This window comes from Cucurbita pepo, chromosome LG11, assembly GCF_002806865.2.
Source record: "Cucurbita pepo subsp. pepo cultivar mu-cu-16 chromosome LG11, ASM280686v2, whole genome shotgun sequence".
Taxonomy (NCBI): Eukaryota; Viridiplantae; Streptophyta; class Magnoliopsida; order Cucurbitales; family Cucurbitaceae; genus Cucurbita; species Cucurbita pepo.
In genome coordinates, this window is record NC_036648.1 from 7,897,244 (window position 1) to 7,921,739 (window position 24,496).

Consider the following 24,496-nt stretch of genomic DNA (forward strand, 5'->3'; position numbering starts at 1 on the left):
TTTTTTTTTTTTTTTTTTTTTCGTTCTGTGATGTTGTCATTTGTGTAGAGATTTTTTATTTATTTACCTGAAAAGTAATAGTAGCAGGTGACTGGAGTATTTTAGGAAAATACTCCCCACTATTGAAGTCAAGAAATGCAATCGTAGACAATTGTGTTTGGGACATGTCATAAAATATCATTTCATGACAATGACCTTAGCTTTCGGTCTGAATAGAATTGGAAGTATAGAATTTTTCTACACGGCTCACGTACTCATACATGGACCCATGCAAGCTGGTATACCTACCCTTGAACCTAAGCTCGTATACCAAGCCTTGAACCTAATTTAGTATACTTACCCTTAAATCTGATCTTCGACTAGCACACATCCCCTATTACACTCTACATTATGATGATAGGTTTGAACTCAACTTAGGAATTTACTACTTAAGACACTTGTCTAATTTTTATATATCTTATTTTTTAATTTCACCTTCTCAATCAAGAGGTCACAAATTCTAAATTTCACTCGTTCAATCAAGAGGTTACATGTTCCAAATTTCACTTGTTCGACTAAGATGTCACATGTTCTAAATTTCACTTGCTCAATCAAGAGGTCACAGGTTCCAAATTTTACTCACTTGACCAAGTTGTCAAATGTTCTAAATTTCACTCGTTCGATCAAGAGGTCACATGTTCCAAATTTCACTTGCTCGACCAAGATGTCACATGTTCCAAATTTCACTTGCTCAATCAAAAGGTCACAGGTTCCAAATTTCACTCAACTGACCAAGATGTCACATGTTCTAAATTTCACTCGCTCAATCAAGAGGTCACATGTTCCAAATTTCACTTGCTCAATCAAAAGGTCATAGGTTCCAAATTTCACTCAACGGACCCAGATGTCACATGTTCTAAATTTAACTCACTCTATCGCAAGGTTACATGTTCCAAATTTCACTCAACCGACCAAGATGGGCACAGGAATCACAAGTTTCAAATTTCACTCCTCCTCCACTAAGATGTCACATGTTTTAAACGTTTTAAATTTCAATGTTAGGTAAATTAAAAAAAAAATAAAAAATGGAAAGAGAAACTTACGGCAAGGGTACATCAATCCCTCTTCATCCGACTGGAGCCAATTCGACGGGGACCGTCTCCGAGTCCCATTTTCATGGATGAAACTCAAATGGGTATTTCAAAATCTGAGCTCCAAGCTTCCCTCTTGGGCTTCTTCTCGAATCTCCCCATTCAGAAACCAATTCCATCAAAACCCATTTGTAGAAACCTCCTCATCATTCGTCCTCAACCATGTAGATCCAAGCTTCCTTCTGTCCGTTTGTGGAAGACACGGCCACCTCTATTTGGGCTCTTCCCTCCATGCCTCCATCATCAAGAGCTTCGAGCTCTCCAACCATGAAAATGGGGTCGTCATAATGAACTCTCTCATCTCCATGTACGAGAGGTGTGGTAAATTGCCGGATGCTGTCAAGGTGTTTGATGAAATGCCCACGAGAGATACTGTTTCGTGGAACGCATTGATTGGTGGGTTTATGAGAAATGGGGAGTTCTATGCTGGTTTTAGCTATTTTAAGGCTATGTCTTTAGTTGGTGATTGTAAATTTGATAAAGCTACTTTGACGACGATTTTATCTGCTTGTGATGGCTCGGAGATGTGTTGCATCATTGAAATGATGCATGGTTTGACGTTTTTGAGTGGATATGAACAAGAAATTACTGTGGGAAATGCTCTGATTAGTTCGTATTTTAAATGTGGATGTGTTGGTTTTGGGAGGCAAGTTTTTTATGAGATGGAGGAGAGAAATGTGATTACTTGGACGGCTGTGATCTCTGGTTTGGCTCAAAATGGGCATTATGAGCACAGCCTGGAGCTGTTTAGGGAGATGATGAGTTGTGGCTCTGTGGAGCCAAATTCTTTAACTTATTTGAGCTTACTCACTGCTTGTTCTGGTTTGGAGGCATTAGAGGAAGGATGTCAAATTCATGGTCTTATTTTGAAGTTGGGAATTCAGTCAGATTTGTGCATTGGGAGTGCTCTGATGGATATGTACTCAAAATGTGGAAGCATTGGAGATGCTTGGAAGATTTTTGAGTCGGCTGAGGAACTCGATATGGTTTCGTTGACTGTTATCCTTGCAGGGTTCACACAGAATGGATGTGAGGAAGAAGCCATCCAAATCTTTCTGAAAATGTTGAAAATGGGGATTGAGATTGACGAAAATGTTGTTTCAGCTGTTCTTGGAGTGTTTGGTGCTGATACATCTTTGAGGCTGGGTCAACAAGTTCATTCGTTTATTGTAAAAAAGAACTTTAGTTGCAATCCTTTTGTGAGCAATGGACTTATAAACATGTACTCCAAGTGTGGAGCACTGGATGAATCAGTGAAGGTCTTTGATAGGATGCAAAATAGGAACTCTGTCACATGGAACTCCATGATTGCAGCGTTTGCTCGACATGGAGATGGCTCGAAAGCTCTACATCTTTACGAGAATATGCAACTGGAAGGTGCAAAGCCAACAGACATCACGTTTCTATCATTACTCCATGCTTGTAGTCATGTTGGGTTAGTAAATAAAGGTATGGAGTTCCTTGAATCAATGACAAAAGATCACAGGATAAATCCTAGGAGCGAACACTATGCTTGTGTTGTCGACATGTTGGGTAGAGCAGGACTGCTGTCTGAAGCTAGAACCTTCATTGAGAAACTGCCTGAACAGCCAGGATTACTCGTGTGGCAGGCGTTGCTCGGCGCCTGCAGCCTCTACGGTGATTCTGAAATGGGGAAATATGCAGCCGAACATCTGTTTTCGGAAACGCCGTATAGCTCAGTCCCTTATGTTTTGTTAGCTAACATATATTCTTCTGAAGGGAATTGGAAGGAAAGAGCAAGGACAATTAGGAAGATGAAGGAGACGGGAATGGCCAAAGAAACTGGTATCAGTTGGATAGAGATTGACAAGAAAGTCCATAGTTTTACTGTTGGAGACAAAAGGCATCCACAAGCTGATATCATTTATGGAGTTTTGATGGATCTGTTTGTACTCATGGTAGATGAAGGATATGTACCAGATAAGAAATTCATCCTCTTCTACTTAGATCCTGATGACAAGAAGGAACCGATCGATAACGATAACGGTCGTGTTAACGATCCAAACTTATTCCCCTCTCTGGTATGAATACTAGACATGAGCTGTTATTATAATGACGTCCTTCCCACTTATGAAGGCTACCCATATTATTGTGTAGATAGGCTCCCCATGTTCACTTTTGCTTCTTCCACCAGGCCAGCCAGGGCCACTTACTCAAGGTTAGAGTAATAAATCAATTATAATTTCAAATTTGGGTGCATCACCAAAAGGTTTATGACATGTTTATCATTTTAATGATGATTTCTCGATTTCTTTCTTGTAATTACGACGAAGCTAGGATTAACATGTTCATATTGTAGTTCACTGACTCATGCCTCATAAGTTGTAGACATTATGTTAACACCTTTGCAATTTCATAACGAGAGATGTTAAAACTTAATATGGGCCACGTTTTCTTCATCTTTTAAAGAAAACTATTAATCATTTTTCGCCATGGTTAGAGTACCATAAGTTTAATAACCATTGTATACTGTTCTTGAGCATCAAAGATAACATGAGAATGCTACATTATAGGTGAAAAAGGTAATTTCCACAAGTTCAGCTAAAATTTACCCCTAGTTATTCACTGATAGCATATAATACAAAGTTCAGATTACTGTCATGCCATTTCATTTAAGGTATTTCTCTTCAAGGTTGATTTTGGATATGTGATTCTTGTCTGCAGAAGATTCACTTATCAATGTATCTTGGCTTTACCATAAGGAAAATTTGATGAGATAGCTGTAGTAGTAAACTGATAGCCAATGCTTGTAGCTTGATTATCTATAGTTTACTCAACTAAGAGACTGATAAGAACATATTTATCAAGAAAACTGACTCTTCTTTACTTTCTGGAACAGAATAGAATGCATTAGGAGTTCATAACTTACAAGGACCATGAGTTGTAATAATATCAAGGAAACTCGCTTCGATTATCTTNGTTTATGACATGTTTATCATTTTAATGATGATTTCTCGATTTATTTCTTGTAATTACGACGAAGCGAGGATTGACATGTTCATATTGTAGTTCACTGACTCATGCCTCATAAGTTGTAGACATTATGTTAACACCTTTGCAATTTCATAACGAGAGATGTTAAAACTTAATATGGGCCACGTTTTCTTCATCTTTTAAAGAAAACTATTAATCATTTTTCGCCATGGTTAGAGTACCATAAGTTTAATAACCATTGTATACTGTTCTTGAGCATCAAAGATAACATGAGAATGCTACATTATAGGTGAAAAAGGTAATTTCCACAAGTTCAGCTAAAATTTACCCCTAGTTATTCACTGATAGCATATAATACAAAGTTCAGATTACTGTCATGCCATTTCATTTAAGGTATTTCTCTTCAAGGTTGATTTTGGATATGTGATTCTTGTCTGCAGAAGATTCACTTATCAATGTATCTTGGCTTTACCATAAGGAAAATTTGATGAGATAGCTGTAGTAGTAAACTGATAGCCAATGCTTGTAGCTTGATTATCTATAGTTTACTCAACTAAGAGACTGATAAGAACATATTTATCAAGAAAACTGACTCTTCTTTACTTTCTGGAACAGAATAGAATGCATTAGGAGTTCATAACTTACAAGGACCATGAGTTGTAATAATATCAAGGAAACTCGCTTCGATTATCTTGAAATTGCTTTCATGAATCGGGTTACGGAAGAGAGAACTCCAGCTGCTTTGTCGAAAAATGACGGGTCGTTTGACTCTGCTACATTTCCAAATATTATCTGCATAAGATACTTAGGCTTACATTATTGCTCCAACTAATCTCTTATGGATTTAAGAACCACTATAAAGTTCAAATTGTGAAAGCTCCATAATCTAGATGTTAACTTCTGATCATACATTATGAGGTAAGTAAAAGACACATTAATAGTAACAACCAAAATCCACCGCTAGTAGATATTGTCCGTTTTGGTCCATTACGTATTGTCGTCAGCCTCACAGTTTTAAAACGTGGATGTCAGGGAGAGGTCTCCACACACTTATAAGTTAGGGAGAGGTTTCCACTTATAACAAAGCATTCTTGATAAGTGTGTGGAAACCTCTCTATCAGACGCGTTTTAAAAACCTTGAGAGGAAGCTCGGAAGGGAAAGCCCAAAGAGGACAATATTTGTTAGCGGTAGGCTTGGGCTGTTACAAATATTGTCAGATCTCACATCGGTTGGAGAGGGGAATGAAACATTTTTTATAAGTATGTGGAAACCTCTCTCTAATAGACGCATTTTAGAACCGCGAAGCTAACAGTGATACGTAACGGGCCAAAGCGAACAATATTTGTTAGAAGTAGACTTGGGTTATTACATTAATAGTATGATGATAATTTCTCATATGTTATTTTCTTAGGTAACTGACCTCGAGGTCTCCAGCATCCGGACGGCTTATTAATTCTTTGGCAAGCAAATATCTGCCTGGCCTATCTTTATCATCAAAGAACACTTTCCACAACCTGGTTATCAATTGCAAAGATGTCAATCACTTCTTCAAAAAAGAAAACCCCCCAAAAAAAAGGATGAACAAGAAGNACTGTTCTTGAGCATCAAAGATAACATGAGAATGCTACATTATAGGTGAAAAAGGTAATTTCCACAAGTTCAGCTAAAATTTACCCCTAGTTATTCACTGATAGCATATAATACAAAGTTCAGATTACTGTCATGCCATTTCATTTAAGGTATTTCTCTTCAAGGTTGATTTTGGATATGTGATTCTTGTCTGCAGAAGATTCACTTATCAATGTATCTTGGCTTTACCATAAGGAAAATTTGATGAGATAGCTGTAGTAGTAAACTGATAGCCAATGNTCACATTAATGGTTCCGTTACTTTCAAGTAAGATATAGCATAGTTTTTTATTACTTTCTTAAGTTAGTTCATGTAATCTGGACAATCTGGGTCGTTCCTATATGACTGTGTTGGGATATAGAGTCTGCTGCTTATTTATAGCTTACCCAATTGTTATGCTATAAAACTAGATATGGTAAATAGTTCTATATAGTTGGTAAAGTTATATATGGTAGATGGTTACATCCGGTAAAACTATATATAATAAACTGAACTATATATATACCCCTCGGCATTGTTTTGAAAATTTACTTTCTGCCTTCTCTGTATTCTCTCTTATTATATATACTTGAAGTCATCAATATAAACCTAGCCAATATTCCTCTTTGCATTTTCTCTCCTATTTTTTGTGTTCATCTAAATCGAGTGTGTGTTGTTGTGTGATCCTAATAGACTAGACCGAGTTTTTCTGTATTTTCAGCACGGTGAATAGATCTAAAGAATCTCATAAGATGTTAAAAAATCTCCTTACCCAGGATAAGCTCTAAATACAGCACCAGATGGCAAAGGCCTCATGGAGTAGACTGTTGTAAATGTGCTGCACAAAAAAGAACAAAGTAGAGGTTGAGTTGGACAAATCCTAAGTTTAGAGCCTCTTGTATATGAGACCTCTTTTCTCCTTAGCAACTTTTATGTATGAGGTTAGACATTTACTTCACATTAGAACACTATGAGCTATGATGATCATCTTTTGTAAGTAACTGTTTCATAATGCTGATGTCTACTAAGAGTTTTGAAATTTACCTTAAAAAGTATCTTCTCAATTTTCGAACGTTAAATCCGACCCCTACATCTTCGCTGATGAGACGGGGATTCCACATGATAAGAGGCCTTGGCTGCCATCAATGTAGAAAAATAAAATAAAGAGGTGGATGTTGGGTTATGGAGTCCGCTGCTTATTTATAGCTTATTCAATTGAAAAATGGTCACGGAGATATATATATATATATATATATATATATATATATATATATATATGGTAGATAAATATATAGTAGATGGTTATATGGGTAAGTCTATATTATAGTAAACTGAACCATATATATATCCCATTATGTACTTCAACAGCAAATGGAATGATTCAGATGTTTACCGGATCATCCGAGAGGGCAGCTGCTATTTTCTCCACATTTTCCAACATTTGGTAATCAGGAACAACCATGACAACTATCTCATCTGCAGTATCTACAGGTTTTCGGTCGCTTAAGCTGAGAACGACAACCATACGAAGAGAACATACAGATTCAGATTGCGAAAATCGACTTTAGCTCAACCTTTTGGAGTACACAACTTGTATGTTACATGGAACTTACCTGGAAATTTTGAAGGAAGCATCTTTCCATCGATATTCAAGAAGTGCAGCGGCCCCAGCATCTGGAAACACAGCTTTAACTTTCTAGCAATTAAATTTGCATTACTTAGATATGTATATTACAAAGCTAGTGAATAAAGATCCTAAGAACTTTGAAATTCTACTGTTTTCTTTGTAACACATTCCATGGTATAATATATTCCAAGTGTTCTCCAAATTCAATTCTTGATTGATAAACAGGGCCTTGAAGTGGTAATTCCATATTCTACTTACCTCACATTTTGTTTCCTCAATGACTGACTCCAAGAAAACTCTGGACAGTTCCCAGAGTTCAGCTTGAGCACCTTCATCGTCCAGAAACTGTAGCTGGGGGATAAGGAGCTCAACCTGAAAAGAAAAGGTGTGGATTGTGAGATCCCACGTCGGTTGGGGAGGAGAACGAAACATTCTTTATAAGGGTGTGGAAACCTCTCCCTAGTAGACACGTTTTAAAAACTTTGAAGAGAAGCCCAAAATGGAAAGTCCGAAGAGGACAATATCATGAGCACAGCTTGGAGCTGTTTAGGGAGATATAGAAATGAATCGGGGAATCATGAAATGTCTCAAAACTGGCATTCGAACAAGTAGGTCGTTTCAGAGTTAGTAGCAATGGATCCCTTGCAAATTGTCCGACCAAGCATGGCAAATTATACAGGAAGAATCTAAATTTACAGCAACATACTACTCAGGTGATTTGGGGAGGCTGCAATTTGGAAATATCAAGCGTTTTCAAGTTCTGTCATAATTTGTGCATATTTATAGAGAAGTGGCATAAGATTTGGCAAAGATTAGCAAAAAGAGTATCATACTATTGCTCTTAGTCCTCCTGAAGACACAAACAAACCAGCAGCTTCACCAGATTGCCTGACTGCTCCCTCCAAGTCTGAAGGCAAGCAGCTGAAAGTGAGAGTAAAAACATTGAGAAAGTCCTGCTTCACCAACCAAATGAGAATGGATATTTCAATTTCACAAAAATCTTTATAAAACAAAACAAAAAGATGGCCAATACTGTTCCTCCTTTCATTTCGTATCAATTGAGAACGTTTACTTCTAGTGAACAGATAGTGTTCGTTACTTATAAACCCATGATCTTTCTCTTAATTAAATAACGTGGGACTACTCCTTCCAATAATCCTCAACAATATCTCCAGTCAAGCTGAGCGTTCCCTAGCTAATTTGAACATGTCTAGTCTATTTGCAAAAGAATAGATGACATGTTCGTAGGTGGCTACCATGGCTTGAACTTGTTCTCTCCCACTTCTTTATTATTGACAAGGTCTTTATTGACTACTAGGTCAACCTATGGTGGTTGGTAATAGTCATATAGATGATCAAACAGTAAAAACAATTAGTTAAAGCATTTCTTGCTTACAGAGAATCAACTTCTTGCCTTATGCTCATGGTCCGATTCTTTGAGATCCCACGTCGGTTGAAGAGGTGAACAAAGCATTCCTTATAAGGGTGTGGAAACCTCTCCCTAGTAGACACGTTTTAAAACCGTGAGGCTGACGGTGATACATAATGGGCCAAAACAGACAATATTTGCTAGTGGTGGCCTTGGGCTGTTACAAATAGTATCAGAGCCAGACACTAGGCGGTGTGCCAGTAAGGACGTCGGCCTTCAAGGGCGGTGAATTGTGAGATCTCACATTGGCTGGAGAGGTGAACGAAACATTTCTTATAAGGGTGTGGAAACCTCTCCCTAGTAGACGTGTTTTAAAACCGTGAGGCTGACAATGATAAATAACGGTCCAAAGCGGACAATATCTGTTAGCGGTGGTCTTGGTTGTTACATATTCCCTCTTGAGGATATCTTACTACCAGCATCACCTTACCCTCCAAAACATCTCAAGCCGCTACTTCAGGATCACTCCTAGGGGATAAATGAACTTTCTAGACCAAGAAATCCACCATGGCCAGCCCTTGGGGTTTACAGAACTTAGTTCTTCATCACTCAACCATAATTTAAGACCATTTTGAGAGACTTATGGGTCACAAATCCTCCATTAGCTTGAAAAAATCCATACCACCTAGCTCTTAATTATATGCAACTCATTAATCAATCAAATAAGAGCCACCATGAGATTCTTTCCATCTTTCCACTATTAACTTCTAGGGTTGAAACAACTTTAAGATTCAATAAACAAACATTGAGGAGGAAGAGAAATTGAAAACCTGTCATCTTCTTCAACCTCTTGACTCACAGAAGGCTGTTGTTCTTGTTGTTGCAACGACATTGACGGATTGGGTTCTTGTGTATCATCCTGGGGAATCTCGCCTTGAAATTTCTCGAACTTGGCACGAATTTTCGAAACGGACCCATTTTTGGTGGATGAAATTGGAGGGAAGGCAGCGAGGGAAGAAGGGCGCGGAAAAGATAAGGGGAAGTGCGTAGATGAGGATGGATTGGATGGTGCTACGAAGGAGCAATGGCCGAAGGAAGGATTTGGGAATGAGGAAGCCATGAACAGATCACTATTTCTCCTCCAATCTGTCAGCCATAGAATGAAGAATGAATTCACTCTGAAGTTCTGGATTTTTTGTGGCGCTGCCAAGTGCTTATCCTCAAATTTAGTCACATTTTGTATGGGTTAAATTCTTAAAAAATAAAAAATAAAAAAAAATCAAATTTTAATTTTTTAAAAATTTTAAACTATATATTAAAATTCAAACACAAAAAATTCGAACAAATAATTTAGACATGTACGACCAAACGCAATCCAAATATTTTATCATTTAACTCAGCCACGAACACTTCTATTAATTTCATAGATGGGACAAAAAGAACACAAATTTGTTTTTCATTTGTGTTTTAGGTTTGTTCACATAAATAACGCTCACAGAGGTATCCACGGGTTGCGCGCAGGGATAAGGAAGTCTTTTTCGCTCTTATCCCCATCTCCTATTTCAATCCTATTTCCTCGAAAATATTTCATTTATTTTTGTAGAAATTAAGACGGAGAATTAGTTGGGATCAATTCCCATCAGAGAATTTCTTTTATATATATATTTGTTTTAAAGTTTTTTAATAAATTATTTTTATTTTTCAATATAATATTTATTAAGGAATAAAATATTGTAATAAATACAAAAAAATATAATTAAAATTAAAATTCAATAGTATATAACATTCAATATTTAAAAAATAAAGAAATATATAACTATAATTAAAATATTGTAAGTTTTTTTATAATATTTCTATTATATTATATATATATATATATATATTATTAACTTCTAGAATAAAAAATTATAAAAATAATAATAATAATAATAATAAAATCAAAGAAGTCGGAGATCCATTGGGCGAGATTCGAGATTCGAGAAAACGGAGGGTCAAAAACGTAATTTTGATATGATTTATAGCCGTTTGAAAGAGCGTCAATAGCCCGCTCGCCATTTCAAATCTTCGAATTCAATCTCAAAACCCTACGTTACCATTTCTCTCTCTCTCTCTCTCTCTCTCTCTCTCTACACTCAGTGCTCTGTCACTTCTTCTTCTTCTTCTTCTTCTTCTTCTCCATCAAAATTCTTGCGCTTCTCTCGAAATTCACGTCCTCGTTCTCTCTTTTTTGAAGCCATGGAAGGTACTCTCTTTCTCGCTTTCTGGGGTGGGCTCTTGTGGGGGAAAGGAGTGGATCGAGGTGGTTTGTTGTTGATTTGGTTGATTTAATGATTGGAGAAGTGTTGTTTCAATTTCAGTTGCAATGGAAGTTATCTCAGAATTATGCACTCCGGTTGTTCCTAGTCATGATTCGAGGCCTCTGCCTTCAATTGCCGGTTCAGGTTCGCTAATTCTTTCATTTTCTTAACGATTCTTTCTGGTTCCGATGTGTAAAAGAATGTTTGTTTTGATGGATCTATTCCAACCAGGAAGATGTGGTTCTGTTTTCGTTCTTTTTATGGATGTAATTTCGGAAGAGCAATCAGTTTGATACATTTACATTCAGTTGGAGACCTAGGGTTTTCTGTCGTGGTGTGAAAACGATCAATCCATTGTTCAATTTTGCCTTGGTTTCAGTTTGGCCACTGAGAATTTCATGGACTGTCTTTCTTCATGATCAGTTCAAACGTTTATGATTATCTTTTCCGTTAACTTGTTTACACTAAATTTCTGTGCGGTCCAGATATGGCTTTGGGAGAATCTTTTGAATGTGATGATAAGATGGGGAACGAATTGTCCAGTGAAGCCGAATTAGCATCACCAGATGGAGCGCATACTCTTCCAATCCTGCAAAAAGTAATTGACTTGAGCAACAAAATTAAGGTAATGAGAAATACTTGAGGTCTTGTTTTTCTAATGGCTGCTGAGAAATTCTTGGTATGCAGTAATTACATTTTAATTAAAAAAAAAAAATTATGCTCTATATTGTGAGTATAGTTTACAAGGTAAATTTCTAGTTTATTCGTTTCTCCAGTTGCAAAATTGGCAATTCTTACTTTGTTGATTTATGGTTTCAGAATTTGAAGAATCAGCATATGCTCCTAACTGAACGATTCAAGCTGGACTCTGATGCTTTTCCAGGCCCTGAAGTTGTGAAAACTCTTCACCTTCTAGGTAGCTTTCTTCTACTGGCCAACCATTTCCCATCATTGCCGTTTTTTAATAATCACTCCTTAGCAATGAATCCTGGGCTGTTTTTTGTTTTTTAGGTACAGAACATGAACTTTTGAAGAAGAAATACCTTGAAGAGTCCTCTGAGCGAAAGAGACTTTACAATGAAGTGATTGAACTGAAAGGGAATATTAGAGTTTTCTGCCGATGTAGACCATTAAATGAAAGCGAATTGGAAAGTGGATCTACCTCTGTAATTGAATTTGATTCGTCTCAGGAAAACGAGATTCAAGTTCTTTCTTCTGATTCTTCTAAAAAACAGTTTAAATTTGATCATGTGTTCAAGATTGAGGACGGCCAAGGTAATTGTGAGAATTAGTGCTGTAAGTTACTGTGAATTCTTAATCCATGTATTGATGATGGTTTTTCAAATGTGCAGGAGCTGTCTTCAGTCAAGCTAAACCTGTCGTAGCTTCAGTGATGGATGGCTACAATGTCTGCATATTTGCTTACGGACAAACTGGAACAGGGAAGACATTTACTATGGAGGGAACGCCGGAAAACAGAGGAGTCAACTACCGAACTCTAAAGGAGCTGTTTAAGATTTCAGAAGAGAGAGATGGTGTTATGAAATATGAATTGTATGTCAGCATGTTGGAGGTTTACAATGAGAAAATCAGGGATCTCTTGGCAGACAACTCCAACCCAAATCTGAAGAAGTGAGTTTCCTTTTTTCCCATAACTTTTCGTGGATGGTTACACATGTCTATATTACATGGCATATTTCGTGATTGTGATTTTGGTAACACTACAGAGCAGAATGCTTTTGGTTCAAAAAAATCAATAATCATATGAAACAATTTCTTGCATTAGTGTTCTAAGATATTTGTTATCAGTTCATTGCAACATGTCCTCCCCCAGACTTGAAACATTTGAATGATTAGTAATGTTAAAAATGTTGGGAGAGATTGTTAATGTGAGGTTTGTTTTAAGGTTGGAGATCAAGCAAGCAGCAGAAGGAACACAGGAAGTCCCTGGATTGATTGAAGCTCAAGTGTATGGAACTGAAGAAGTGTGGGAAATACTTAAATCTGGAAATCGGGCAAGATCTGTTGGGTCCACCAGTGCTAATGAGCTGAGCAGCCGCTCCCACTGGTAAAGTTCTTGATCACCATGTGCTGAATCATCTTGAAGAACATGCAGAATCCTCTACTAACATCTTTTATAACAAAGTGATACACTTTTCTTACGCCAATTACTTCTTAAATATGTTTTAAGTAAATTTTGTTCTTACAATATGATTTGACATACAAATATACTTATGCACGCCTTTCACCATTTGTATGCAGCTTGTTGCGAGTCACTGTCAAGGGAGAGAATCTTATTAATGGACAGAGGACAAAGAGTCATCTTTGGTTAGTGGACTTGGCTGGTAGCGAGCGTGTGGGGAGGATTGATGTTGATGGTGAAAGATTAAAGGAATCTCAGTTCATCAATAAATCACTTTCGGCTCTGGGTGATGTTATATCTGCCCTGGCTTCTAAAACAGCTCACATTCCTTACAGGCATTTCTCCATCCAACTTCTCCTGTTTTCTCTGGAAATTTTCTTGTTATCTGATTGAGTTTTGATTTTTTTTCTTGTACCAGAAACTCAAAACTCACTCACTTGCTGCAAAGCTCCCTAGGTGGGGGATTTATTGCCTTAATACTTTGCTCCTTAATCTTTACTGTGAAGCTTCATAGACACTAATTGAAACTCTTCTACATGTAGGAGGAGATTGCAAAACCCTGATGTTTGTACAGATTAGTCCAAGTGCAGCCGATGTTGGAGAGACACTCTGCTCGCTGAATTTTGCAAGCCGTGTTAGGGGGATCGAGAATGCCCCGGCTCGCAAACAGACCGATCTCACAGACCTGTTCAAGTTCAAGCAAATGGTATATGAACATTAACACCAGAAAGTTCGGATTGTANTTTTTTTTTTTTTTTTTTTTTTTTTTTTTTTTTTTTTTTTTTTTTTTTTTTTTGTTGTTGTTGTTGTTGAACATACAGGCAGAAAAGTCCAAGCATGATGAGAAGGAAATGAAGAAGTTACAAGACAGTGTGCAATCTTTGCAATTAAGACTCACGGCTAGGGAACATATTTGCAGGACTCTTCAAGAGAAGGTAATTAATATAAAGTTTAAGTTGGATGATCATGGGTTGGGTTTATAAGTAAGGAATACATCTCCATTGGTATGAGGCCTTTTGGGGAAGCCCAAAGCAAAGCTATTGAGAGCCTATGCTCAAAGTGGACAATATCATACCATTGTGGAGAGTCGTGATTTCTAACATGGTATTAAAGTCATGCCCTTAATTAGCCATGTCAAAAGAATCCTCAAATGTCGAACAAAGAAGTTATGAGTCTCGAAGAAGTAGTCAAAAGTGACTCAAGTGTCGAACAAAGAGTGTACTTTGTTCGAGGGGAGGGAGGATTGTTGGGAGGGAGTCTCACATTAGCTAATTTAGGAAATCATCATGGGTAGGTAAGGAATACATCTCCATTGGTATGAGGTCTTTTGGGGAAACCCAAAGCAAAGCTATGAAAACTTATGCTCAAAGTNTTATGAGTCTCGAAGAAGTAGTCAAAAGTGACTCAAGTGTCGAACAAAGAGTGTACTTTGTTCGAGGGGAGGGAGGATTGTTGGGAGGGAGTCTCACATTAGCTAATTTAGGAAATCATCATGGGTAGGTAAGGAATACATCTCCATTGGTATGAGGTCTTTTGGAGAAACCCAAAGCAAAGCCATGAAAACTTATGCTCAAAGTGATAATATCATACTATTGTGGAGAGTCGTGATTCCTAACAGTAAGCTATAACCTCTAATCCTAAAAAAAATTGAAGTTGNTGATAATATCATACCATTGTGGAGAGTCGTGATTCCTAACAGTAAGCTATAACCTCTAATCCTAAAAAAAATTGAAGTTGTTTATTTTTGCTGGTCTTTTTACATCATTGCACAATTTGCTTATTGTTTGTGTACTAAAAACAGGTTCGAGATCTCGAGAGCCACCTCGCAGACGAGAGGAAAGCCAGACTAAAACAAGAAAGTAGAGCTCTTGCTACTGTCGCTGGTGCCTCTCAGCCCTCAGCAATGCTCTCTCTTCCAAAGCTAGCAGCTCCTAAAACAATTACAGAAAAGAAACCACCATTAGGTCCTTCAAAGCTAAGGCTTCCCCTAAGAAAGATAACCAATTTCATACCGCCAACGTCGTCCCCCTTGCCATCCAAAAAACGGCGTGTCTCTTCATTCATAAACACTGCTCATCCAACAGAAGGCAAAGAAAATGTCCCCAAAATGATGACAACAGCAGCAGCGAACACAAGAAGCCTTCTTATACCAAGACGAAATTCGCTTGCTGTTAGGCCAACTCCAACGATGACAACGACAACAACAACGACTATGACACAGGTTTTTCAACCAAAGAGACGGGTCTCGATTGCTACACTTCGTCCTCGTCCCGAGTTGCACTCTCACATGGCAACCCCACTCCAGACCTCTGCCTCAAAATTAAGAAATGGAAGTGCTGCATTGGGGCCACAATTATTTGCAACAAGGAAAGCAAGATACTCAAAGTTGTTCTCTCCATTACCAGAATTCCAAACAGCAGTAGAGGCAGCAACACCTATTGCTGCCATGAGGAGCAGTAGCAAGTTCATGGGGAGCCCTCCAACACAACAAGGTGGTGGTGGTTCAAGAAATGGCAAAGTTATTGCATTACAAAGAAAACCAATTGTGTGGAGTCCTCTCAAATTGAGAGGGCTGAAAACTTTCAGGAGGCCATCTTTAATACCATCTCGATCGTCCTCAACCGAGTTCCAATGACGACATCATCTTCAACCTTCTGTACACAAGATACAAGGCTCAAAACTTGCAGGAGGAGGCCATCGTTAATAACGTCTCGATCCTCCACCGTGTTTCAATGATAGACATCATCTTCAACCTTTGTACAACAGTGTGTTTCTCTAACCTCTGCACTCTCTACAACATGTTCTCTGTGTATGTCTTTTGATTCATAGAATTGTTCTTTTCTTGGATGTTACTTACAGCTAAATTGTATGCTTCTGGCTTACCAAATGAGGTCTAGAAAACAAACCAAGTTAACATATAGATATTTCTATAGGGTATGTTCTATATTACATCATGTGAATTTAGCCAAAATTTATCAAATAAACATTTTATGTGAACATAACCCAAAAACCTAAATTTGAACGCGGAAGATAAATCAAACCCACCCTATAATAGTCTGGAGTTTCTTTTTCAANTAAACATTTTATGTGAACATAACCCAAAAACCTAAATTTGAATGCGGAAGATAAATCAAACCCACCCTATAATAGTCTGGAGTTTCTTTTTCGAGCTTCCCCAAGCTCACAACTAGCCGATATTGTCTTGTTTAAGCATTCCCTTCTGAGCTTCCATTCAAGGGAGATGTTTTCACACCCTTACAAAGAATGTTTTGTTCTCTTCCCGACGTGAGATCTCACAAAACATAATACTCGAAGTACCGTGACTAAATGGAAAATCTAAACCGAGTAATTATCATTAATTTACATAATCAATAATTAACTCATAAGATACTTATCTACAAAACATTTTTTTTTTTTAAAAAAAAAAAAAGTGCATTATTACACCTTTATAGGACAATATAAATAAATGGAGCAAACCCTAATTTAAAAATATTGCCATCTTTAGCTTTTGTTCAACGATGAAGAAGAGACCCACGTNGCAAACCCTAATTTAAAAATATTGCCATCTTTAGCTTTTGTTTCAACGATGAAGAAGAGAGACCCACATNCCCACGTAGTAAGTAGAACCCAAAATTTAAAAACTAGGGCTGAATTGGGGGTGTGCATGAAAGGCCCATCAAATATTTTTTTTTAAAAAAGTAGCCGTTGGCCCTTTCGTTTTCGGATTGAATGGAAAATCGACCGTTGGAACAACAAAGATACGTTACCAATTATCTAAAAAAGCCCTCTCCTTTGACTTCCCCACTTGTGAGACAAAAAGGGGTTCGGCAACAAGAATTTCAATTCAATCAGTTTCGACCCCTCATAATCTCTCATGGCTATTTAGAGAGAGAAATAGAGAGATTTGTTGAAGACCCACGTTGGTGATTCTTCAATTCAATCAAAATGGTAGCCAAAACCCCACCAAAGCAAAAGAAAATGGTAGCAGCAGCAGCAGCAGCCACTCTCAACCCAGTTCAAGTGAGAGAAACGCTCAAGAAGGTAAGAACACAAAGTTCATGGACTCTGTTTTGATTGAATTGCATAAGGACTCTGTTTTTTATTGTGTTCTAAGTTTTTGGAGAAAGTTTGCAGATCTCATTTGGGTATTTCTTCATTTTTAGCATAGTTTTTCAGCTCAAATGTTGAAAATTTTACATTGTTCTTCATTGGATCTTTTAGCTTTCTCCATTTTTTTGTTCTTTTTTTGGTGGAACAGTTTCAGAAAGGTTCTTTCTTTCATTTCATTATCTTTGTTTCATTTCTCTGAAAATACTGCGAGGAAAGCTGTAGATCCAATCTGGGTTCTTCATTTTCAATACATTTTCTCAGCTAGAAGGTTGAAAATGTAAATTCTTCCTCACTTTCGGGGAAACAAACCCTCCAATCCGACTCTCCACAGTGGTATGATATTGTCCACTTTGAGCATAAGCTCTCGTGGGTTTGCTTTTAGTTTCCCAAAATTGTATCGTATCAATGGAGATGTATTCTTTACTTATAGACCTACGATCATTCCCTAAATTAGCCAACGTTAGACGGGACTCCCTCCCAACAATCCTCAAATGGATCTTCATCCAGTGATGTAAATGAAAATACATTCGTTCTTGTTCATTTTCTGAGAGACAAAACCTCAGCTCAATGAGAACTTGCAATCCAATATATTTTAATACTCCACTCCCATTAAAACTTCAAGATTGAACAAATATTTTAGCAGCTCGTTCTTTTTCTTGTTCTTGGGACTAATTTGGGTTGTGTAGGTGGAAATGTGCATGAGAAGGCTACAAGAACTGCAATTCACAGTAACAGGAGGGAACAAAGTGATATCAGGGGTGAGCCTCAGCCCACGTAGTACCAGAGGCTATCTTAAGACAAGCCTCAGATGTAAACAGGAATCTTTGAGGTTTAATTTCTTGCTATCAATTTGATCGGTTTTGTGTCAAGTTGAGCTTTTTTTGTTTAATACTCAAATGGGTTCTTCTCTGTTTCCATTTTTGAAGGATCAAAAATGGTGGTGGAGGCAGGAAATCTCCTGTGGGGAAGTTTCCAGCTAATGCAGGAGGAGGTCTCTTTCTAAACTTTTAATGCCTTGAATCTTTCCCGTTCTTGCTGTTCTTGCTGGATGAGTTTATTCAGTCGCTCAATTTCAAGAACGGTTTAATGTGCTCGTTAACTACCAATTCTGTGTTAAATAGGTTCTTGAACTTTAAAAACGTTTAATAAGTTTCGAGATTATTCATTATTTTCATTTTGAGCAGGGGAGTGGAAGAGGATGTCTTTACCAGCAATGCTTGTAGGTGAAACCATTGGAGAAATACTGACTGCTAGCAAATTTGCAAGAGAGATGGTTGAAGCTGTTACCATCGACACCAAAAGCACGTCGATGGATGACCCAAAAACTCCATTGACACGACAAAGAAACCGAAGACCAAACCTGGAAGATTCAGAACTAAGAGCAAGAAGGAAAAGAGAGAAGCAAGAGAAGTTACAATCCAAACGAACTGAATCACATTCTCCGTCACTTCAACGAGTTCGGTCCCGGATCAATTTCAAGGTTGTTTCACCTCCGACCAAAAGAGATGTTGTCGATAAAGAGAATGCGCGGTATCTAGCAAACCGAGTGTCACCTAGGAACAGCAGGCCATGGACGAAAAAGACCATACTTTTTCCAAATCCTATATTCCTATCATCATCAGATAACTCCCAACAACCAAAGTTTTGCAGAACAAAGTCTCCAGTCATCACAAAAACTAGACAGCAAACAACTCCACATAAGTTCTTGATCAAGTCTCCAGCGTCAGCTTCAAAGTTTCAGGTGAAGATTAGGAGCCCGCCGGTGGTGATCACACGGTCGCCAACAAAACCAGTACTCTCGAGTAAGCAGTCTCCTCCAAAGGGATCCACTGCCTCCAAGCTGCGTCGGTCATTTTCACCGTCAAGGCTGTTAACTTCGAAGCTGAGGCAACCATTCTCGCCTGCAAGACTTACAGGTTCGAAGCTGAGGCAATCTTTCTCACCTTCAAGACTGGCTGCTAGGTTGGTGTCTCCCCTGAAAAGCAGAAAAAGTGTACAGAAATATGATGGGAACACTAATCTGAGTGGACTGAAACAGAGACCAACCAATATAATACAGATGAGAATTTGAAAGAAGTTGCTCTAAATTATTCTTTCTTTGATATTTTCTCAATGTCCATAGTGTGTTTCTTGTGTTCTTCCTTCATTCCATCACATTGTATCAGCCTGTGAAAATCAATAAAGAAAGTTTCGGTTAACTTCAAGAACAGATGAGACCCATTTACAAAATATGAAGTAAAAGTACTATCAAACAACATTTTGTTTGATATTTTCTCAATGTCCATCCAAGTGGTTGTGTTGTTTGTGATGAAAAAATGATACAGACACGGAAAGAAACAAACCTGTGCCATTTCATATATCATCAAACCAGAATATTGTACACTAATGATACATTTTCTATTCACCACCGGATACAAAATTGAAAAATATGTATCCTTAAAAGCTTCCTCACCCCCCAACAAAATCAATGAAAAAAGAACAAAAACAGATTAGCATATAGCTCAACGTGTCGTCTTTTTCCTTCCCCCCTTTTGAGAATCTGATCATGAGTCAGCAAGGGACCTCTGCATTTCATACACTCCACAAGGACTGCAGAGGAATGGAAAAATGAGCAAATAAACTCAGCTGATGTAGTTTGAAGATGCTATTCTTTCATAACTTCCTTCAGGAGATGATGTTTTCCCTGTTCTCCCTTCCAGCGCCCGATGCATCATCTCTGTCAACGGTTCTTCACAATCATGCATATTGCAATAATAGATTACACACACTGTGTGAAGGAAAAAAGAGATTTAGACATCTACCGTAATGGAGATGCAAATCTTGTCCGCTCTCTGTGTCGGCCCATGGCTTTATCCTTTGGTGATGAAGTTTTGCCTCCCCCACCAGCTTGACGCATCATCTCTGTGAACAATCAAGAAATTTGCAAAATAGAATAGTCACTATGGAGTTTCTAACAGCCCACGGTGGACTCCCGTAAATGTATTGGTCATATGATTGTTATGATTTTATTAAAAAGGCATTGAATAATAACATTATCTACCTCGTTTTTTCTCAAGCTCTTGGTCAAGCTCTTCTTTCCACTTCCTTTGTATATCAGAATAATGCTTGCTGCTAGATGATAACACACAACGTCACTTACCCAAATATCAAGAATACAACAGATGTCAATGATACTAAGCCTGCTAAAAGGACACCCAAAAGTCGAACCTCGGGCTACCAGCTTCTGACTGACCATCAACTAGAAGTCCTTTCCAATCGCTGAGTTGTGATCTTTGATCATTTGCATTACCCCTGCTACCACTAGCTGGGCTACCAGTGCCAAAAACATCAATTGCTGGGGATGGATTACCAGGACTTCGACTTGGTGACCGGCTTTTCGGAGGCAATTTCAAGTATGTGGGAGTACTTTCATCTCGTTTACTCTCAATAAAAACTGGAGAGCAGGATGCATTCAAACTATTGTAGAATTCCTCATAAAGCGGTGACTGAAGTTTCTTCAATTCAAGAGCCTAAGGCATTGAAATCAAACATAACAAATTAAGCAAACAAGTTTCTTCAATAAAACGGCAGTGAAGGGGAATATTATAAAGACAAAGTAATTGCAAACTCAAACTGAAAATCCAAACCTTTTCATACAAGAAAGCTTTAATTTTTGATTCAGTAAGCTCATCCTCGTCTTCAGAGAGTGATCGTCCCCTAGGAAATGAGAAGTTCTGGTCCTCGTCAAAAACTCCTGAACAGCTTCTAGCTGCAAGAGCTTCCTCTTCTAAATTGCTTCCTTGGTCTACTGCTGGACTTCTATCAAATTTGCAATCCTCATCATCGGAGGGCTCACAAATTGGGTTATAACTCTATCACCAAAAGAAAAAAAATAGCCAAGTTAATTCAAGAGCTTTGTGAACGAACTAAAGTGCCATCCAGGCATTGAAAAAGAAGAAAAAATAACAGTTTCCTCACCTTCAAATTCTCATGTACAATAGAAGAACCGATTTTTACTTCATCTAACATTAAATCATCCTTGTCATCAATCTGACACATTTCATCATCACTGTTTGCTGCCCAGATATCGCTTTCTAGTTTGTTTGCAGTGTATACCTTTGAGCAGATCAGGCTATCCAAATTACAAATATCACTTGATCCAGGATATGTTGGAGTTTTACTGTCAAGAAAAGAATGTCAAAAACCTTAATAATTGTAAGCAGGTAAATGCACAATCTTTTCTAGTCGAATTTTTGGATTCACCTCATTTCAAAATTTGAAGTATACGAAGGTGAATGGATTTCCATGGGGTCCTGATGATGGCAAATTTACAGTTATAAATAGGAAAACAAACAATCATGAATAAATTATTCTGGTTCTTTAATCCTCTAACCGTGCATGCATCACGTGACACGAGTTGAGATTCTGCCTCCTCCCCGGTAACAAACGGATGCTTAAAGCAACAAAACAGGAAGGTTAGATGATAGTTAAAACAATCACGCCATTGGCACAATTTCTCAGTGTATAATACGTTATTGCTAGAATAAAAGAGGAAGCACGCCGCTAGAGCCTCTGCAGCTTATTATTTGTTTTTATCAAGTACAACAAAAATATCAATCAAGTTAAAAATCACCTTCAAGAGTTCAGAGGCAGCTGGTCTTAAGTTTGGTTCCCTGCAATTTGACCCACATTGATTTGACTTTCCATGAGAAATAGTGGCAAAGAGAAGCAAAAGAAGAACATTTCCAACGAATCTCAAAGTTCGAACATTGTAAAGCTAGGATTAGCTTCTTGAAGATCGGGGTTAGAAATGCAAAGAAATGAGACTTACTTTTGCAAACATTTCAACAGAAAATCTTTAGCTTCAACCGAAAGCTGCTCAGGGATTGGTGGATGAGACTTCGTTGTGCCTATATGAAAAAGAGCAGCAACCTAAAAGAAAAGAATTGTCAGTTCACTTTACAAAACAATTTAATGCACCCACCACTAAAACATCTTCAAGATATAAGATACCTCTTGATACTGTTGGCTCCAAGGAGGCTTTCCTGTAGCCATCTCAATAACAGTGCATCCAACACTCCATATGTCAGCAGAGCTAGGAATAATTATCACATACTTATGATCATCCATCTCACCAAATTAATATTTTGCTATAGGCAAAGCTACTTAAGACCACTTATTTGCCTCGAATTTAAGCTTGTCAACAGGATTTGAAATCGACATTTTACAGTTAATAATTGGTATCCAAATATCCAGAACAGATTGTAGATTCTAAGTAGAGCTTGACATCAGTTAGTTCTTACAAATTATGCCCGGTCTGCAGAATTACTTCAGGAGCCATCCAATATGGAGTGCCCTTCATAGACTTTGCTCCTGAAATAGTAGCCTACAGCAAAGGAATTTTGATGAGAAGCCAGATAGCTTTCAAACTAAATAAAAGTCAAGGATCACTGGCTTTACCAGCTCGACAACTTGTTTTGATGCCCCAAAATCAGCAAGCTTAATGCATCCATTGTTATCTACAAGGATATTCGCCCCCTGCAATAGAATACAAGAAACACAACCTATTTATAACTGACACGGGGAATAAGTAAACTGCATGCAATGATAAAAATCATAAAAACCGACCTTAATGTCCCTGTGCATGATACCGTTCTTGTGTAAATATTCCAATCCCAATAATAACTGTTTTGTATATGTTCTCAAAACCTACATACAGTTGATATTAAGGATTAGACACTCGGTGCATCTGACACGAGCATGTTGAACGTAGTAAATAGAATGACTTACTGCTTCAGGAAAGGCTCCAAATTTCCCCAAAAGTGACGATATTGATCCACCAGGGACAAATTCCAATAATATATTTAAAGAATCATCCTCTCTGACTGTCCCCAAGTATCTCTAACAAACAACACAATGTATTCAGTGGGCAAACTAATGGACTTATTTACGTAAATGAAAAGCAGAAGGCCATACTCACAACAATATTTGGATGAGAAAGATCCTTGAGAAGTTTCACTTCTTCCTCAAGCTCCTTAACGTGAGTCTGGTTGCAACAACAAAAACAAAACACCATGTAAGAGGTGGGAATGTTTTTTAGAGTGTGAAGAGCATTGAAGTGCAATAGCCTTTTGGAGGTTAAGGGCTTTAGTGAGGTGAGCCATATAATATGTGACACAAATAAGAGAATAAAAACAAAAAAAAAAAAAACAAAAACAATGAGGCCTTGTTTAAGAAATCGTTGTGCTTTAAGTATTAAGCAAAACAAAAATGAAGATTATAACTTTCGAGTATCTAACTCAAGTTCATTAAAATTCAAAACTAACTGGAATTAACTAAGCGAAATATGTCCAGGAAATGTTGATCAGGAATGTGGTTGGTGAAAAATGGCAGCTATAGTCAGTTACCGGCGATCCAGGATCATCAAGTTTGCAAAGGCGTCAATATATAGACTATATATTGAGAAAAATTAATCAAAATCATATTTGATAGCTTCAAAGACGAGAATCAAAGGAGAGTAACAACAAAATCATATTATTAGAATCAGCTGCAAACTAAAAGCAAACCTGCGCTTTCTCCTTCGAAGCGCCATTTGCAGCAATCAGAACCTGGACGAGAACGACGCAGAAAACGATCAAAATGAGATCCAACAATTCCAAAACCAATCTTCAAAAGCACAATTCACCAACAAGCAATGAAACCGAACTCCAAAGGCTCAAACCTGCTTAACAGCGAGAAGCTCTCCAGAGCCAAGATTCATACCCATATACACCCGGCCAAAGGCGCCGCAGCCAATCAACTCGCCCTTGCGCCATCGAATCGGAGGGTCAGTTTCCTTGGGGATGGGAGGAAGAGCCGAGGACGACGGGGAGTGCCTAGAAAACACTCTGGATTTCCGAATGCTGGAGTTAATCTTATCAACTAGGGCTCCAACTCCAATTGCAGGGGAATGAGGATCTTCATTCTCAAGAGGAGCGCGAAACACCAATGATCGGCGAACAGAAGCGAAGATATCTTGCATTTGAGGGATCGGAAGAGAGTAGAGAGTGAGGAAATGAGGAATCTGCGACGAACAGGGTAAAAGGGAGAGTGAATTGTAAGAGAAACGAAGAGTTTCGATCAATGGCGGTCGCCAAGAAAGTCAGAGTCTGGAGAGAGAAAGAGAGCGGAGGGAAAAGAAAGTGGAGAATAATTTTCAAAAAAAGGAAATTCATTATTTTTAAAATTAATAAATAAATAATAAAAAAAAGCCGACAGTGCAGTTTTTTAATTTTGAA

At 37.9% G+C, this 24,496-nt stretch overlaps 5 protein-coding genes across 8 annotated transcripts in view; 3 read left to right on the plus strand and 2 right to left on the minus strand.

Annotated features, from left to right (window-relative positions):
- LOC111804812 (probable linoleate 9S-lipoxygenase 5) overlaps positions 1 to 9,898 on the minus strand; it is a 17,395-nt gene extending 7,497 nt beyond the window's left edge. The window contains exons 1-9 of the mRNA XM_023689609.1: positions 9,521 to 9,898; positions 8,155 to 8,242; positions 7,580 to 7,693; positions 7,308 to 7,390; positions 7,088 to 7,202; positions 6,739 to 6,830; positions 6,467 to 6,532; positions 5,507 to 5,600; positions 4,775 to 4,877 (exon numbers count right to left, since the gene is read on the minus strand). Of these exons, the coding sequence (XP_023545377.1) occupies positions 4,775 to 4,877; positions 5,507 to 5,600; positions 6,467 to 6,532; positions 6,739 to 6,830; positions 7,088 to 7,202; positions 7,308 to 7,390; positions 7,580 to 7,693; positions 8,155 to 8,242; positions 9,521 to 9,810 (1,045 nt within the window). The 5' untranslated portion in view covers positions 9,811 to 9,898. The remainder of the gene's footprint in view (positions 1 to 4,774; positions 4,878 to 5,506; positions 5,601 to 6,466; positions 6,533 to 6,738; positions 6,831 to 7,087; positions 7,203 to 7,307; positions 7,391 to 7,579; positions 7,694 to 8,154; positions 8,243 to 9,520) is intronic.
- Positions 1,066 to 5,625, plus strand: LOC111805302 (pentatricopeptide repeat-containing protein At3g05340). 3 transcript variants are annotated; one of them, XM_023690304.1, is made up of 3 exons: positions 1,066 to 3,172; positions 3,249 to 3,309; positions 3,991 to 4,063. In XM_023690304.1, the coding sequence occupies exons 1-3, from the start codon at positions 1,160 to 1,162 to the stop codon at positions 3,993 to 3,995; spliced, it is 2,079 nt and encodes a 692-aa protein (XP_023546072.1). In that variant the 5' UTR covers positions 1,066 to 1,159; the 3' UTR covers positions 3,996 to 4,063. The 3 variants fall into 3 exon arrangements, 2 of the variants coding, with proteins under 2 accessions (XP_023546072.1, XP_023546071.1); XM_023690303.1 differs by having other exon boundaries at positions 3,253 to 3,309; XR_002816648.1 differs by lacking the exon at positions 3,991 to 4,063 and adding an exon at positions 5,498 to 5,625 and having other exon boundaries at positions 1,066 to 3,309.
- An 879-nt stretch (positions 9,899 to 10,777) lies between the features above and the next one.
- LOC111804984 (kinesin-like protein KIN-14S) lies at positions 10,778 to 16,048 on the plus strand. The gene is made up of 12 exons (XM_023689834.1): positions 10,778 to 10,932; positions 11,048 to 11,131; positions 11,473 to 11,612; positions 11,807 to 11,903; positions 11,999 to 12,262; positions 12,340 to 12,619; positions 12,894 to 13,055; positions 13,250 to 13,465; positions 13,549 to 13,586; positions 13,673 to 13,836; positions 13,952 to 14,065; positions 14,932 to 16,048. Exons 1-12 carry the CDS (start codon positions 10,926 to 10,928, stop codon positions 15,763 to 15,765), a joined length of 2,400 nt encoding a protein of 799 aa, XP_023545602.1. The 5' UTR covers positions 10,778 to 10,925; the 3' UTR covers positions 15,766 to 16,048.
- Positions 16,049 to 16,949: 901 nt separating this feature from the next.
- Positions 16,950 to 19,518, plus strand: LOC111806155 (microtubule-binding protein TANGLED). Its single transcript, XM_023691524.1, has 4 exons — positions 16,950 to 17,171; positions 17,927 to 18,069; positions 18,167 to 18,231; positions 18,425 to 19,518. Exons 1-4 carry the CDS (start codon positions 17,076 to 17,078, stop codon positions 19,309 to 19,311), a joined length of 1,191 nt encoding a protein of 396 aa, XP_023547292.1. The 5' UTR covers positions 16,950 to 17,075; the 3' UTR covers positions 19,312 to 19,518.
- Positions 19,391 to 24,396, minus strand: LOC111806153 (mitogen-activated protein kinase kinase kinase NPK1-like). 2 transcript variants are annotated; one of them, XM_023691523.1, is made up of 19 exons: positions 23,941 to 24,396; positions 23,786 to 23,827; positions 23,200 to 23,265; positions 23,010 to 23,120; positions 22,848 to 22,928; positions 22,680 to 22,757; positions 22,523 to 22,605; positions 22,233 to 22,314; positions 22,051 to 22,151; positions 21,853 to 21,892; positions 21,613 to 21,672; positions 21,483 to 21,532; positions 21,198 to 21,399; positions 20,867 to 21,091; positions 20,448 to 20,749; positions 20,281 to 20,348; positions 20,042 to 20,141; positions 19,583 to 19,956; positions 19,391 to 19,406 (listed from the first exon to the last, which is right to left on the minus strand). In XM_023691523.1, exons 1-18 carry the CDS (start codon positions 24,238 to 24,240, stop codon positions 19,905 to 19,907), a joined length of 2,043 nt encoding a protein of 680 aa, XP_023547291.1. In that variant the 5' UTR covers positions 24,241 to 24,396; the 3' UTR covers positions 19,391 to 19,406; positions 19,583 to 19,904. The 2 variants fall into 2 exon arrangements, with proteins under 2 accessions (XP_023547291.1, XP_023547290.1); XM_023691522.1 differs by having other exon boundaries at positions 20,281 to 20,351.
- Between the last annotated feature and the right edge of the window lie 100 nt (positions 24,397 to 24,496).